This window comes from Callospermophilus lateralis, chromosome 5, assembly GCF_048772815.1.
Source record: "Callospermophilus lateralis isolate mCalLat2 chromosome 5, mCalLat2.hap1, whole genome shotgun sequence".
Classification (NCBI taxonomy): domain Eukaryota; kingdom Metazoa; phylum Chordata; class Mammalia; order Rodentia; family Sciuridae; genus Callospermophilus; species Callospermophilus lateralis.
The window spans coordinates 34,567,025-34,584,188 of record NC_135309.1 but is presented as its reverse complement, the minus strand read 5'-3'; the positions used below and the strand labels follow the sequence as shown (position 1 = coordinate 34,584,188).

Below are 17,164 nucleotides of genomic sequence, written 5' to 3'. Positions count from 1 at the left end.
TAACATTTATCCATGCCACTATTAGTAGATATTTGGGGTAACTTTCAATGTTTTACTGTTGTGAATAGTAAAGTTTCTGTAGACTTTGCTCATCTTTTTATGCTCTTATGTACTTATTCTTGTTAGGCACATTCCTAGGAATAGAATCCTAGAAATTTCCATGTTCAATTTTAGGAAATTCTGACATTTTTTCTAAAATAGTTGATTCAATTACAGTGGACATTAGCTGTGTGTAGTACAAGTTTCGGTTATTTCACATCTTTGTCAGCTCTTGAAATTGTCAGGGGTTTTTTTTGTTTTTTTTGTATTTTTGTTTGGTTGTTTCTAATTTAATCATTCTGTTGATTGTTACATTATCTCGTGATTGTATTTTACATCTCCCTATTTACTAATGATGATGAATGATTTTAATGTTTTTATAGGATATTTGGATAGCCTCTGGTAGGAGATCCTGGTGGAAGTTTTTGACCATTTTTTTTCCATTTGAGTTATCTGTCATGTTTCTATTATATGTAAATATTCTTTATTAATTCTGAATCAAAATCTTCTGTTGGATATACTTATTATAAATACTTCCCACCATGTACAGTTTTTCTTCTTCGCTCTTTTAATGGCATCTTCTGAGGAAGAGAAATTCCTAAATTTGTAGTTTGTCTCTTTGTGATTAGTGCTTTTCATGTCCTGTTTAAAAAGTCAAATCTTTCTCTTAAAATTGTGAAGATAATCTTTAGGTTTCCTTTAAAAGTTTTTGTTTTTTCTCTCAAAATTAATTTTACAGTTCATTTTGGAAATTATTTTTGTTGGCAATGCAGAGTGTAAATTCCAAACTCATTTCTCATAATTTTAAAAATGACTTATTAATAAGTCAGGTGTGGCGGTGCACTGTTGTAATCCCAGCTATTCCAGAGGCTGAGGCAGGAGGATTGCAAGTTCAAGCCTCAGCAATTTAGTGAGGCCCTAAGCAACTTAGTTAGACCTTGTCTCAAAATGAAAAATACAAATAGCTAAGGATATGAGTCCATTTACATTTTTGCAAATCTAATATGTGGTTGACAGATTCTCATCGTTGTCTGCATTCAGTCTACTGTGATATATTTTTTAAAATCCAGTAAAAACTTTTTATAGTTATGTAAAAAAAATAACAGACAAATGGACCAATAAACAAAATAAACTAAAAAGACATGCACACATACAGTCACTTAGTTTAGAACAAAGTAGATGCTCCACACAGTGGTATAGAAATGCAATCCCAGCTGAAACAGAAGAGAGGTTGGAGAATAAGCATTTTAGTAGCTTATTAATAATAAGCATATTATTTTCAAATAATTTGGATATTCTTCTTTGATATAATACCAAAATTTGTTAAGTTTCTTACAGGTTAGTTGCAGTATGGAATCTGACTTTATCAGTAAATGTTTGGTACTCCATTGCAGTATAAATCATTGATCTGTCATGTACTTTAATTAATTATTCACCCAGGTTTGATTTTATAACACTATGTCTTAGTCATTTGGAAAATATTGCTTGTTGTACTAGGTTATGTTGTTTTTATAATTTGACACATTTTTATGTATTATCAAAAATGACAGTTATTATCACTCCTGATTTCTTCCCAAAAGTTTAGGAAAGTAGGAAGTTCAATAATGTATAATTTAAATTTTGAGTAAAATTTGGATTTTATTGTTGTCACAATTATATATCTCTGTGGGTGTCCAGTTGACCCAACATCATATATTGAAAAATATCCCTGTTGAACTTTAATGGAATTTTTGTTTGGTTGGGTGGGGTTTTTTTGTTTTGCTTTGTTTTACTGGTGTGGACCCTGGAACTCTCTTCCACCGAGTTACATCTTTTGCCCTTTTTATTTATTTGAGTGTCTTACTAAGTTGCTGAGGCTGGTGCCAAACAGGAATCCTCCTGTTTCAGCCTCCCAAATATCTGAGATTACATGTCTGCATCACTGTGTATAGCACCTGCTTTGCTTTAAACTAAGTGATAGTGTGTGTGTGTGTGTATTTTGTTTATCTTGGTCCATTTGTCTATCTGATGCCATTATTAATTACTGTGGTATATGTTGACATTTGGTAGCATGTATTTCGTATGCTATTCTTGAAGATTGTCTTAATTAGTATTTTGCTCTTCAATTTTAAAATCAATTCATCAATTTCCACAGATATATACACATAAAAACATTTTGGACAGCTGAGGGGTTGAGTAGCATTAAATCTAAATCATTCAAGAGAGAACCCATGTTTTTTAAATATTATCTTTCAGTCTGTGATTTGTATATATTCTTTCATTTAATTTTTCACAAGAATGTTTTAGATATTTTTACTGCAGACAGAATTCTGGCATTGCAGTTTTGTTTTATGTTTTTTTTTTTCTTTTAATACATTTAAGACATGTTCTGGGTTTTGTGTATTTGAGGACTCAGTAACATTATTCCTTTGCAGGTAACATGTTTTTGTTTCTACCTCTGGATTTTATTTATTCATTTATTTTTTTAAATTTTAGTATGGGCGTGTGAATCCAAGGACACTTAACCACTGAGGCACAATCCCAGCCCTTTTTCCTTTTTATTTTATTTTATTTTTAAAATTTGTTTTTATTAGTTGTACATGACTTCCTTTACACTTTTTTCTGTATTTGCTGTTCTTTTTCTGTTACTCTGTTCTTACTAACTTATTTCTGTTTTGTGAATTCTTGTTTTTTTTTTTTTTTTTTTTTTTTTACTGTAGATCTCAGTGCTTAGGTCAAGTTCTTGATCTTATCCGTTTTCCTGAATGTATTAGATAAACTAACTTCTTTTTACTATTGGTTCTAAATTTTTTGATCCCATTCTTAGTGAGGATGGTAGTTTTTATTTTTATTATTATTTTTTTAATTTTAGTGGTATATCAGGGATTGAACTCAGGGGCACTCAACCATTGAGCCACACCCCAGCCCTAGTTTGTATTTTTATTTAGAGATTGGGTCTCACTGAATTGCTTAGTGCCTTGCTTTTGTTGAGGCTTTCTTTGAACTTGTGATCAGTGCCTCAGCCTCCCCAGCCACTGGGATTACAGGCGTCCAGCACTGTACCTGGCTGAGCATGGTAATTTTAATTGAATGCCAGACATTGTATGAAAAGTTACAGAAATACTGTCTCCCCTTAGGAAGTATTTAGAATTTTGTTTTGTTTGACATGCAGAGTACAAACAACTTGATGCAGTTGAGAATACTAAATGATATGTACTTTTCTTCTAATAATTTCTACTTTCTCAGTGAAATAGGAATCAAGAGTTGAGATAAGGAAGAAGAGATTGTTATTTGAAGAGATTAGGATAACAGATGTGTTCAGAAACATTATGGTTGCTAGGCAACTTTAAGAGCCCATTTGAAATTTGTGATGGTTGTAATTTTGTTTGTGGTACTGGTGACTGAACCCAGGAGTACTCTACCACTGACCTATATCGCCAGCCCTTTTTATTTTTTTTGAGTCAGTATCCCACTGAGTTGCTTATGTGGGCCTTGAACTTGGTATCCTCCTGTTTCAGCCTTCCCAGTAGCTGGGATTATAGGTGTGTACCTGGCTGTGATGGTTTTTGTTTTTAATCAGCTATGTTCTGCTGTGGTGTAGAAGTGGAGTAGGTAAAAGTTGAATTTATTTAGTTCACTAAATATATAAAAGGAAAGTAGGGAGAATCAAGGGAGTTTTTCCAAAGAAGTGATAGTAGTAACTTAACATGAAAGGTACAAAAGGGGGAAATAGAAAAAAGACATAAGGTTGATTATGGAAGTCTGGATGTTAGAATCAACTAGAAGGAATCCAGTGGGATGCTTGAGCCTTCTGATTATGAAAGTCTTATAGTTACTGCTAATGCAAGATTTCTTGTGTTTGGCCATGGAAGTGATTGCCTGAAGTAAAGTAGAGGATAAGATCTTTAAAGAAGAGATGAAGTGATTCAGAGGCTGTCATTTCAGAAAGACAGAAACAATGTTAGAATGCTTACCATATTTCAACACATAATCATCACAGATTTTTATGCCAAATTTTTTGGTAAAAAAAAAATGGTGTATAACATTTACGAGAAGCTTTCTAAAAAAATGTGCTCGTATTAAAAAGCATTTATTAATAAGCTGTCTTTGGTGCAGTATTAGAATGTACTGAATACTTGGTGAACATTCATTAAAATTGAATAGTCCAAATCAACACACAGCATTCTTTGTGACAATTTAGTCTTCTATGTCCAAAAATTATGGACTAACCTCACTGTTTTCCTTACCTCACAAGCAGTCCCCAGCACCACTCATACGTTAGTACTGCAGTGCTAGACTTTCCAAAATTAGTGTCATTGGGCCTGTGCTGAGAATTCTAAGTTTTTGTCTTGCGAGGCACAAGAAGACAAAAACGCACTGTATGCCACTGGTGGGTACACTGCTGCTTTATTTATCTTTTAAGAGGCATGTTGAACAAAATTATACCATGAATAATTGTGGACGAAAAGTTGTATGCTGGTTTTTGCTTTGAATAAAAATGGGATGTAACAGTTATGCTGTGGGGACAATTATGCAGTGAAATTTGGTATTTAAAAGTCAAGAATTAAAATCTACAAGAAATGAGAGAACCATGGTGTTCTTAATAGGTTGCATTAGAGAAGGACAGTGAATGGAAATGATCTGATGATCTACGATTCATCAGGGCCTTTTTAGGAGAGGAAAACAATGGTTTCAAACTGATTAGTAGATAGAAGAGATTGTCCTATCTCTAGGCTAGTGGTAGGAGTACTGTGTAAGAGAAAACATTCACCAATTTTAAATGATTGTTAAGAAAGTAGTGTCCTCCGGAAATATTAAGAACACATTGAAAATAAAAAGTATTTTTCATAGACTTAGTGGATGAGTTTTAGGACTATGAAAAGGTTGGGAGAAAGACTAATCAGAAACTAGTCCATTTAGGATTAGGCAGGTTAGATACTTGCAGATGAAGGATAACAAGGGAGACCTAGGTTTTTGTGGTGATTGATATAGTTAAAGACTTTTTAACAATGTTTTTCTTTGAGTGGTTGGTGTTTCTTTATCTTAGGGGTAGGTAAGATCTTGTCTAAAGTATGTATTGCTCTTTTAAGTGCTTTCATTACTCTTTCTGGTTAATGAGTATGACTTGAACAAAGGTAGTTTGGGGATTTAGCCAATATTATATTAGGATTTATCCAACATAACATTTTAGTATTCACTTCTGTTAGGCAAGTGGTAAACCAGGAAATCTGAAAAATTAGAGCATTTGGTAAACATAATTGCATTTAATATCATAAAGCACAAGTTCTTTAATATGGCTTTAATTGGCTTTATTTATTTTGGTACTGGGGATTACACCCAGGGGAGCTTAACCACTGAGATACATCCCCACCTCTTTATTATATTTTGTTTAGAGAAAGGGTCTCACTGAGTTGCTTAGGGCCTCAGCCTTCCGAACCCCTGGGATTACAAGTGTGAGCTACCACCTTGGCTTTTAATTGACTTTAAATTAGAATTATTTCAGTCAGATTAATAGAAACTCATTCAGACTGTGAAGCTATATGAAATTTTAAATCATGGACATATAAATATAATTACTTGTGAATAGCTTTTTTCTATAAAGGTATTATTTTGTTTTCCATATGTAGATTTTCAACATCTGATGTCCTTAGTTTTCCCTATTTCTTCCTGGAAGTAACATATATTTGTGAGAGAATATTTTCCAATGTAAAATGAAATATATAAAACAGTAGAATGTATCAATTGCTGAATTTCCCCTGGAGGCCAGCATTCCTTCCTTTACCTTCCCTCCCCACATTCTTGAGAACTGGTTGCTACACATACTTTTGAGCAGGTCTTTCCATCTGAAAGTTATTAATAATAATAATAGTAATTCACCCTTAATCCCAATTCTTCCATGCTGTTTTTTTGTCATTTCTTTTGTATGTATTCATATTTTATTTATGATATGCATATGTTCTTTGCTGCTTTATATACAATTCTATTTTAATGTATCTCTATTTTATAATGATTGTATGATAGCCCGTCATATTAATTGTACCCTGATTATAAAACTATTCATAATACTAGATGTTTAGTTATCTAAACAGTACGAAATGTTTAGATTACTGCTATGATTATGTTCTGTATATTTTTTTTCTTTTACTGGATTTTAAAAATAATTTCTATTGCATAGATAATGGGAAAATTAGAAAACAGTTAAATAGAAAAACTAATTTATTTAAAATTATATTATACAGAAATAATAATTTCTCGGTGGTGAATTCCTCAGGAATAATTGTGAGAATAAAGAATATAACATTTTTATGACTTGCACTGTATAGTACGCTATTGTTTTGAACAAAGTTTGTGTTGGTAATGATTGTCAGTATCACTAAAAAATGAATAAACATAATTTTTATCACACCCCTTGGTAACATGCTAATTTGTGAGGATTTTTCTGAAAGTGTTTTAAATGTGTTTTCACTTTCATTTTCTATTACTACAGATAAGTGTTCTGTTAAGAATTATCTGCTTTTTTCCCCCATATAAATGCAGTTTTTACAAGACCCTAGGCCACACTCAAAATTTCCCATGTTTCCAAGTATTGTTACATAGTTTTTATAATGATTTTTGCAATATTATCAGGATATATTCCATGTTGTGTATTTCATATTGAATCCATATATAAGTGAGCGTGTGTATTTATTTACTTGTTTATTTAAACAGCTCAGAAACTATTGCCAGATGTTGGTATATCCTGCTTTCTGGATCTGTACTTGTCAAAGACTCCATGGTTTTGCCTCCTTGCAGGTAAGTTTACATTAACTTCTTAGTGTATAAGGCAAAGTTAACATTGTAGTTGATTTGTCTCTTGTATTAAACTACTTTATGTAAAGTGTTTATTTTCTCTCAGTGCATGATATTTTTTTTTTACATCTATGTCTCGTTATCAGAAGTAATCTGATAGGAATTGACTGAAATTTCATACTTCTTGAAGCTTACACTGTGACATTGTATCCACTTCCTGTTTGACCCATAGTTTTGTGTGGGATTTGATCTGATTTAGCTTGGCATTTGGATTTATAACATTATTGATTATTGAGAAACAGTATATTGTAGTAGATAAGAAATTATTTGTGGAATAAGGCAGACCAGATTAAAATCCTAATTTTGTCACTTTGTAGTTTTGTGACTGGACAAATATTAGTTTTCTTGTCTGTGAAACAAGGATAATAATAATAGTAGAACCTGGATGAGTATTGTCATGAGGCTTTAGCAAGCTCTACTACTCAGAGCTCTCAACAGAAGTCTGTAAGGGTTTACACTCTAGAGCCACATACTCTAATCTCTGCACGTCAGTTTGCTCATTTGTAAAATGAGGCAGTAAATAAATGAACTTATCTATTTAAATCTCTGACAGCAGTGCCTACCTATTAAAAGAAATTGCTCATCATAATTATTAAATCAAAGAGGAGAAGGATAATTACATGGTCAGTTACAGTATTCTTAAGGAATTTGGTCTTTTAGCAGTTCTTCAGATTTTTAAGCCTCAAATTATGCTTTGTTGACATAGAAATGTAATTTTTTTCAATGACATTTCCCATAATATTGAAAAGAGACTTAAGCTTTTAAAATAAGACTTGCAGTTGCAGCTAACTGAATTTAGTGTATAGCTATTAAATTTAATTGTCAGAGTATGGAAAATGTCAGTTTAGATGCATTTTGAAAGTCATGTCTTGAGTTCTGAAACTTTATATTGCTGATTTATTGATATAAAATCTTTGCTTTTTGACTGGTAGAATAAAATATATGGTTGACTATTTTTACAAATAAAAATGTATATTAGCTCTTTATTATTTAAATCTTTGGCTGTTATTATTTTCCTCTATATTTATGAAACTGCCATTAATGGATTTGTGTTAAATTAGCCATTAAGACAGAATAAGCCAGGTTGATATTGCTTGCAGTTATGTTTTAGGATATTATTTTTCTTTTGAATATTTTCTCTCTTGCTGTTATAAATGGTAGAAAAATTTTTGTGAAGACTTTGTACCATCATTCAGCTACAATAATTCACTATTAGTTTGTGATTAAGACAGTGATGTTTAACTTTTTAAAGTAATGAATAGGAATGCATAAGGTTTTAAAAGACAGTCATGGTATGCATTAATATAGTCATCATGAACTTCATAAGAAACATACAAATTTGTTTAGTCTCTATATTAAAGAACAATTCTAGGTCAGGTTTTTTGTATGTACGAAATATTTGTTATATCTAGGATGATTATTAGGATTAATGAGTTAATACAGAGAAACTACCTAGAATCATGTTGGCATATAATAATAAAATAATTTAGAGGTTTTGTTAATATTATTATAGCATAATGTCAGTGGGATGTGATCATTATGATACCCACAAAATATGATCACTACCTACTACTAAGAGTAGGAGTAATAATATTTTAGTTTATAGAAATATAGCCATTTTACTTACAGGGACAGTTTTATTTAAAGAATTCTTAACCCCTGAAGAGATCAGTTACTGTTTTAGTCAGCTTTTTCATTACTGTGACCAAAAGACCTGATAAGGAGGAAAATCTTGAGGTGCATGGTTTCAGAGGTCTCGGTCATTAGACAGTTGACTGTATTACTCAGAACCTAAGGTAAGGCAAAATATCATGGAGAAAAGATGTGGAGAAAGAAAGCAATTCAGGATATGGCACAAGTAAGCAAAGAATAGAGTAAGCTCAGCTTACTATAGTTTGTTTTTTTTTTTTTTATGGTTACTATAGTTTCAGGGACAAAATATATACCTCAGCGTCCCACCTCCTCTAGCCACATCCTGCCTGCCTACAGTTATTACCCAGTTAATCCATTCAAGTGGGTTAATGCACTGTCCTAACACCTTGCATCTAAACTATAATAGCTACTAAGAATGAGAAAGGAGAATATCCCACAGCTGAGGGAGAATTCCCAAGAAAGGGATAAATTGAAAGGGGCACCCCTTCCCATGACTGAAATTCAGATTTGGCTGGTGAATATGCTAGCTGCAAACCACAGATGGTGAAGTTCACTGGATTGCCCTGGGCCAGAGCTGGTCCATAGTAATCTCATCCAGGCTGGTGAGGAGGATATTGCTGAATAGTACACGCAAGCAGAACCTCACCACTATAGCTTTTTGCCTCAAGATATAGAAGGGCTCTAAAGCTGGGGACCAGCACAACAAACCTCCTTCTCTAACACTTAGCACTCCCATCCCTAAATGCACAGCAAAAGCCTTCCTACTGCAGAATCCCTCTGATACCCTCTACTAACCAAGCTTTAACATATCCACCTGACAAAAGTTTATATAATCCACACCCTTTAACACAAACTAGGGCAATGAAGGTAGAGTTGAGAGGAAGTAAATAGCTGTCACAGTTCACTATTTTGAGGGCTGATCTTTTATATGAATGCCTCCAAGCACATTTCAAATTTAATTCAACAGCAAACAACTATGTTTCCACCTAAAAAGATAGAGCTGTCCTTCATAAAAATGAGGTTGTACTTATACTCTGCCCAAAATGAGGAAATGCACAATCCCAACAAAAATGGCTATCTTTATAAATTATATATTCTATCATAATGTCTCTGAATATTCTGATAACTTTATTAAAGACTATCTAATAAAGTTTATTTTCAACTACTAAGAAATATGGGGAAAAGAAGAAGATAGTTAACATAAAAGTAAAGAGATATCACAATTAGCAAAGAGAAAATATGAAAAGTTAAGGTAGTCCTTGTATCTATTATTGGTCAGATTTTACCATCTCTGGTTTCCTTCTTTCACACCTCATTAAGTATTTTTGCCCTCAGCTACTCTAGGGTCTTTACCTGATCATGGGAATACAGCTTTTATTTCTAAAGGCTTCTCAATTGTCCTGCCCCTTTTTGGTTACTATAGTTTCACATTAACCTTTTATAATGAATGTGGAAGCACTACGTAGAGTGTTTTAGTCAGCTTTTTTGCTACTGTGATCAAAAGACTTGCCAAGAATAATTTTAGAGAAGGAAGAGTTCATTTGATGTTCACATTTTCAGAGGTCTCAGTCCATAGACAGCTGGCTTCGTTGCTTTGGGTCCAAGGTGAAAGCAGCTCAGGCACCAAGAAGCAGAATGAGTGACTCCCTTCATGACTGACAAAATATACGCCCCCAGAGATATGCCACTTCCCCAAAATCCACCTCCTCCGGCCACATACTACTTGCCCTCATTGACCACCCAGTTAATCCACATTAGTGGATTAATGCACTGATTAGGTTAAAGTCCTCATAAAACAATCATTTCGCCTCTAAATTTTTTGTACTGTCTGACACATGAGCTTTTTGGGGATACCTAATATCAAAAACATAACATGGTTTTATAGTAGGTCTTAAAGATGGGGTAGTATTAGTTCTCTTTGTTTTTCAATAGGTATTTTTCTTCTCCGTATAAATTTTAGAATAAAATTTTTATTATCTGCAAAATATTCATATTCATTTTTATTCAGTTCGTAGATGGCCAACTCCATTGTTGTGTGCCCAACACGAACCAAAACGTGGTAGAAGGAAGCAAAATAAGGTAGAGAAAAGCAGCTCACTGTATGATAATCAGAAAGCAGAGAGAGAGAGAGCTCCCACCACCATGAACAAAATATAAACCCCAAAGGCACATCCCCAATGATCTACTTCCTTCAGCCACACCCCACTGATTAAATTAAGGCTGTTTTGACCTGATCATTTCACCTCTAAGTTTTTTTGCATTATCTAACACATGAGCTTTTAGGGTATTCCTCATATCTAAAACATAACAAGGAGCCCAAGAGAACATTCCCCCTGGGCCCCAGACAGTGCCCACCCACACTCACCCACCCTCAGTGTGTCATAACACAGTTTTCTCTTGGTAATTGTGATCCATCACTTGAGTTAGTAGAATGACGTCTTCCGCCCTTCGTTCAGTGGTCAGGTAGAAGTCTCTCATTGGAACTATTATTGTGTCTCCTGGGGAGAAGCATTAAGACCAGCAGAGCTTAAAAGGTGTTATAAGTGAAAGCAAAATTCATTTACTCTTGGAGAAGACAAAAAACATGGTTGCTTGAAAAGTCAGTTCCTTTATTGTCCCAAGTAGCAAGACGGGAGTTACAATTTTTTTTGTAGGGCCTGGGGTTGTGGCTCAGCAGTAGAGTGCTTGCCTCAAACATGTGAGACCCTAGGTTCGATCCTCAACACCACATAAAAATAAATAAGTGAAATAAAGGTATTGTGTCCAACTACAACTAAAAAACATTTTTTTAAATTTTTTTTGTAAACCTATGCTTAGATGGTGCAGAAGCGTTTCAGACAAATTCATTTCCAGAATAAGTTTGTTCCACTGAGGAAGAAATACTTGCTTCCTCCATCATAGAAGAGGCCCAGTGTAAATAACCTGCCTCTAGTGGCCAATTAGTCCTCTTAAGAAATAGTTCCATGTTAGAGACTCAGTTATTAGTCTGTTGGCAAATTAGGCACCCAGATGTAGTATTAGCATTTGAGTCCTCCTGACTCTCCTCCATTTCTGCCACCCTGATTGCTTTGTCCATATTCCTATTGAACAAGCACTAGAGTAGCGAGGAGAATAGGTAGGTTAGTTGACATGTGTAGAGCATGCCATTTTTTCTTCTTATTAATAAATTTCTCTATAGTGAATGCCTTTTGGGAGTATACATGGGATATAACTTATTTGTAAGCTATACGCCTGTTGTTAAAGAGATCCACCCACGTTCCCTTCCCAGACTTTAAAAAAAAAAAAAGCCTTTCAATCTTATTCTTCCAAAACTCTAACCATTCATTTGAACATTACTGACTGCCCATGAATCTGTTTAGCTCAGAAAATTTTTCGTCTTTCAGGCTAGACAAAACGAACAACCAAAAATACTATTCTATTCCCTGGGACGATTGCTCTTCATCAAATGATTTTTAGAGATCACCCCTGAGAGTGTCCTTTGTTCTTTCTTTCTTTCTTTCTTTCTTCTTTCTTTATTTGTACCAGAGGGACTTAACCACTGAGCCACATACCCAGCTTTTTAAATATTTTTATTTAGAGACAGGGTCTTGATAAGTTGCTTATGGCCTCACCAACTTGCTAAGGCTGTCTTAGAACTCACAGTCCTCCTGCTTCAGCCTCCCGAGCTGCTGGGATTACAGACGTGTGCCACTGCACTCAGTGAGAATGTTCATTTTGAGTGGTCCCAGAGTGTTATATAGACCCATCTATAAAACAGGTTTAGTTTTTTTTCTTCCTCGGTCAGCTGATCATAAAGAACTTCCATGGTGATAAACATGGATTGGGGGGGAGTAAGTAATGTAACAGGAGTTGGTGTTGAAGAAATCTGAACTTCCTGAATGTATATCTTGCTCTGGACCTATGTGAACTAGGTCTCTTACATTACTCAATAGTAGGTTGGTTTGGATCCAGCCCTTATGGCTAGGCACTCAGTTCATGATGGTAAATTCAGGCTATATAGTTACCTGATATCTTGTGGTTAAGCATTCAGCCTCTACCAAAGACTAATAGCAAACCAGAAGCTGTTTCTTGAAAGTTGAATAGTTAGGGCATAGATATCTCAGAAATCCTAAAGGTATACATCATCATTCTCTTATTACTGTTTGCAAGATTCAGTGGAGAGGACCTTATTTACCGTGGACACTCTAGATAATAGTCATACTGGATATGCTGAATTGTGTGCTTGATGGTACATTGGCTCTTGCTGACAGTTTTAGCATAACTCTGAAGATTAATAAGAGTAGGACACTCACATGTGGTATATTTTAACTCCACAATCCGAAGAAAACAACTAAACACTGTTTGTCTTTTTTTATGTATGACTGTGGTATTTCCATTGCAACAACTTAAGGAGGGATATCTTGTCATGTCTCAAATCATGAAACCACCAGAAACTTTACTGAGGAGGGGGGCCTTTAAATTTTTAGGATTTTGTCTTCTAATGCTTCCCTTATTTTATAATGAAATTTTATATTTTATTTAAACTGATAAAACATGTTTATAATTTATTATAAACAAAGAAACAAGGTTAGATTTTTTATTTTCTTTTGGCCTGACTAAAGTTCAAACTCTGGACCTTGTTACATACCCTAGGCAAGGCTTCTACCATTGAACTACAGTCACAGTCCTTTGTGTCTGAAATTTAAATTTCTTATTTTGAAATAAATTTAGTACTTTTCTGTAATTAAATTCACTTTTTAGTTACTACAGCAAAATCTGACTAGCTCAATAAAGACTTTGTTGCATTTGATTTTTAAATAAAATTAACTATTTACTTATGCAACAAATAATCATTGAGTGTTGTCTATCCCTGCTTGAATAGCACACTGTTGTAATTATTGTGGCTTTATAATGTATTTCAGGAGCAAGAGAACTCTAATGAAGTACAGTACTTGAGTATGAGATGTGAATTGACAATAGACCAATTAACCAAAAAAAGGCATAGAAATTTATGTGCACACGCACATCACAGAATGGGGAACACTTACTACCCAATGAGATTTAGAAGCTTATATACCCTTTTTCATAGATTAGAGGGAAGTGAGCCACTATAGGCAATTTTAAAGGCAGAGTAAATGATTTTTAGAGAAAGTGAACGGGCCTGAAGAACAGACAGTGAGCCAGGAGTGGTGGTACCTGCCTGTAATCTCAGTGGTTCAGGTGACTGTGAGACAGGAGGGATCATGATTTCAAAGCCAGCCTCAGCAAAAGTGAGGTGCAACTCAGTGAGACCCTGTCTCTAAAGTACAAACAGGGATGAGGATGTGGCTCAGTGGTCAAGTGCCCCTGAGTTTAATCCCTGATACCGTACCCGCCCCTCCCTGCAAAAAAAAAAAAAAGAACACACAGTGGCCTGGGACATTGTTGGTCTAGGCTCTGGTTGTGATATTTGACTCTGATTCTCTTTTTTCCATAATACAAGTTTAATTCTCTTACATTGTTGAAATAACAAGAAGACAGTTGTGTCCCCTTCTGGTGGACACTGGCTGTAAGTAGATGAGGAAACTTCAGAGAAAAGCCCTTTTCTGCTTTTGTTGCTACGCAGATGCTCTCAGTTTAAGTACAGATTGGTATGTTTTCTGGTGTGCCTTTCTGAGCTCCAGCATATCTTGCTGGTTAATAGAGACATTGTATATAAAGGCAGAGTAAATGATTTTTAGAGAAAGTGAATGGCCCTGAAGAATAGACAGTGAGCCAAACTGTCCCACAGTGTTTGTATCATTGTAGAGTCCCACCAGCAATGTGGAGTTGGAGATTCTATTTCTACATATTGTCAGCACTACATGATGGTGTCAATCTTTTAGTTTAGCTATTCTTATCATTGTGAAATGGTTTTAATTTTTATTTTCCTGATTAATAATGATTTTGAACATTTTTTTCTTGTGCTAATTGGCCATTGCTTTCTCTCTTTTCTTTAGTGAAATATCTTGTTAAATTTCTGGGGTAGAAGCCTGTTTTAAACTCCCGTTGTTTGGCTTTTATTTTTATTCTGTAGTATTATAATACATTCAGGATACAAGCTATTTGTCAAACATTTTCTTTCATTAATTTGGCTTGTATTTTTACTTATGTCTTTTTGAAATGAATTTATTTAGGTATAATTGAGATACACCGAACTACATGTTTTCATAGTGTATAGTTTGATAAGTTAGGGTATATGTAAATACTTGTGAAACCACCAAGATTAAAAAGATAATGAATTTATTACTTGAAAAAGTTTCCTCATGCCCCTTTGTAAACCTTCCCTACTATTCTTCCCTTGGTTCCCAGGCAATTACTGATTCCCGCCTCTCTTTTTTGCAGGGGTGAGGCGGTCAATGTAGATTAGTTTATACTTTCTTGAAAACATTTTATGTAAAGGGAAGCATATACTGTGAATGGTATTCTAATCTGGTTTCTTGCATTCAGTAAAAATTTTTTTGACATTTTATCAGTGTTATGTGTAATGACGTCTCATTTTTATTTCAAGTGTTCTTACGTTGACTATACCACTGTTTGTTTTAGCATTCAATCACTGGTGGACATTTGGATTCTTTTTTAGGTTTGGGGTTGGGGTTTGTTGTTGTTTGGCAACAGGAATTGAACCCAAGTGTTCTTAACCACTGAGTCACGTCTCCAGCCCTTTTCATTTATTTTGAGACATGGTCTCACTAAGTTGTTTAGAGCCTTAGCCTCCCAAACCACTAGGATTGCAGGCATTTTCCTATTTTTTACTGATACAGAAAGTTGGTATAAATTTTTATCTCTAATTCATTATATATCCAAAGAACTTTTACTGTTCTTTAGTAATTGTGTGGGCCCATAACTTTCATTTAATTTGAATAAATACCTAAGAATGGCTACTTTCTATGGTAAGTACATGTTTAATCTTTAAGAAAAATATTATACTCTTCTAAAGTTGTACTGTTTTACACTGTCATCAACATTGTAGGGATTTTTACATATCACATCACCAAGAGTTGAGACAATGTCAGTCTTTCTTTGGTACCAATCATTAAACCCCTTAACCACTGAGCCATATCCCCCACAATTTTTATATTTTATTTAGAGACAAGGTCTCATCAAGTTGCTTAGGCCTTAGGGCCTTACTCAGTTACTGAAGCTGGCTTTGAACTTGTAATCCTTCTATCTCAGCCTCTGGGATTACAGGCGTGCACCACTATTACCAACTAACCAGTTGTAATTTTCATAATGGTGAACAACTTCATATGCTTGTCTCTTGTGTATCTTTTATGAAGGGTCTCTACCTTCTAGCCATTTGTCAAGGAGCAGGGTAGGGTTGTTTAATTTCCTATTTTTGTGTTTCAAAGAGTTTTGTGTGTATGCTCTATATAAGTCCTTTAACAAGTATGTGATATGCATATATTTTCTCCTTGGCTGTGGATTTTGTTTTTCATCTGTTAACTGTTTCAGAGATTAGAAGTACTTAATTTAAAAAATTTGTTTTAATTAGTTATACATGTCAGTAGAATGCATTTATGTATTTTGTTATACATAGATGGGATATAATTTCTCATTTTTCTGAGTGTACATATTGTAAAATCATATTGGTCATGCAATCACATGTATACATAAAATAATAATGTCTGCTTTATTCTACTATCCTTTTTATCCCCACCCCCACCTTTCCCATCCCTGCACTTCCTTCTATCTAAGGTAACGCTATTCTTCTCTAATGCTCCCCATCTTATTGTGAATTAGCATCTGCATATTAGAGAAAACTTACAACCTTTGGTTTTTTGGAATTGGTTTATTTTGCTTAACATGATATTCTCCAGCTCCATCCATTCACTGGAAAATGCTATAATTTCATTCTTTAAAGCTGAGCCATATTTCATTGAAAAAAAAATACACACACACACACCACATTTTAATCTATTGAAGGACACCTACGTTGGTTCCATAGTTTAGCTACTATCAACAATTGAGCCACTATAAACATTGATATGGCTATGTCACTATAGTATGCTGATTTTAAGTCCTTTGGTTATAAACCAAGGAGTGGGATAGCTGGGTCAAATGGTGGTTCCATTCCAGGTTTTCTGAGGAGTTTCCATATTGCTTTCCATAATGGTTGTACCACTTTGCAGTCCCACCAGCAATGTATGAATGTACCTTTTCCCCACATCCTCGCCAACATTTATTGTTGCTTGTATTCTTGATGATTGTCATATATATTTGTTGATCAATTGTATTTCGTCTTTTATGAAGTGACTGTTCAGTTCCTTAGCCCATTTATTGATTGGGTTATTTGGGGTTTCTTGGTGTTAAGTTTTTTGAGTTCTTTACATATCCTAGAGATGAATGCTTTATCTGAGGTGCATGTGGTAAAGATTTTCTCCCAATCTGTATCTCCTCACATTATTGATTGTTTCCTTTGCTGAGAAGAAGCTTTCTAATTCCCATTTATTGATAGAAGTACTTAATTTTGATAAAGTTCAGTTTATCAAGTGTTTTGATTGTTTCAACAAACTCTTCTTTTTGTGTTGTGTATAAAAAAATTTTTTGATTAACCCAAGGTCACAAAGAACATTTTTCTATAGTTTCTTCTGAAAGTTTTAGATTTTACTATGAATTGCTTAGATCTGTTTGAACAATTTTTGTA

At 34.2% G+C, this 17,164-nt stretch overlaps 1 protein-coding gene across 7 annotated transcripts in view; it reads left to right on the top strand.

Annotated features, from left to right (window-relative positions):
* Window positions 1–17,164, top strand: part of Rapgef6 (Rap guanine nucleotide exchange factor 6) — a 214,685-nt gene that overhangs the window by 42,821 nt on the left and 154,700 nt on the right. For all 7 annotated transcript variants that reach the window (XM_076856438.2, XM_076856440.2, XM_076856436.2 and 4 more), the window contains exon 4: window positions 6,727–6,810. In XM_076856438.2, coding sequence (XP_076712553.2) covers window positions 6,727–6,810 — 84 coding nt within the window. The remainder of the gene's footprint in view (window positions 1–6,726; window positions 6,811–17,164) is intronic.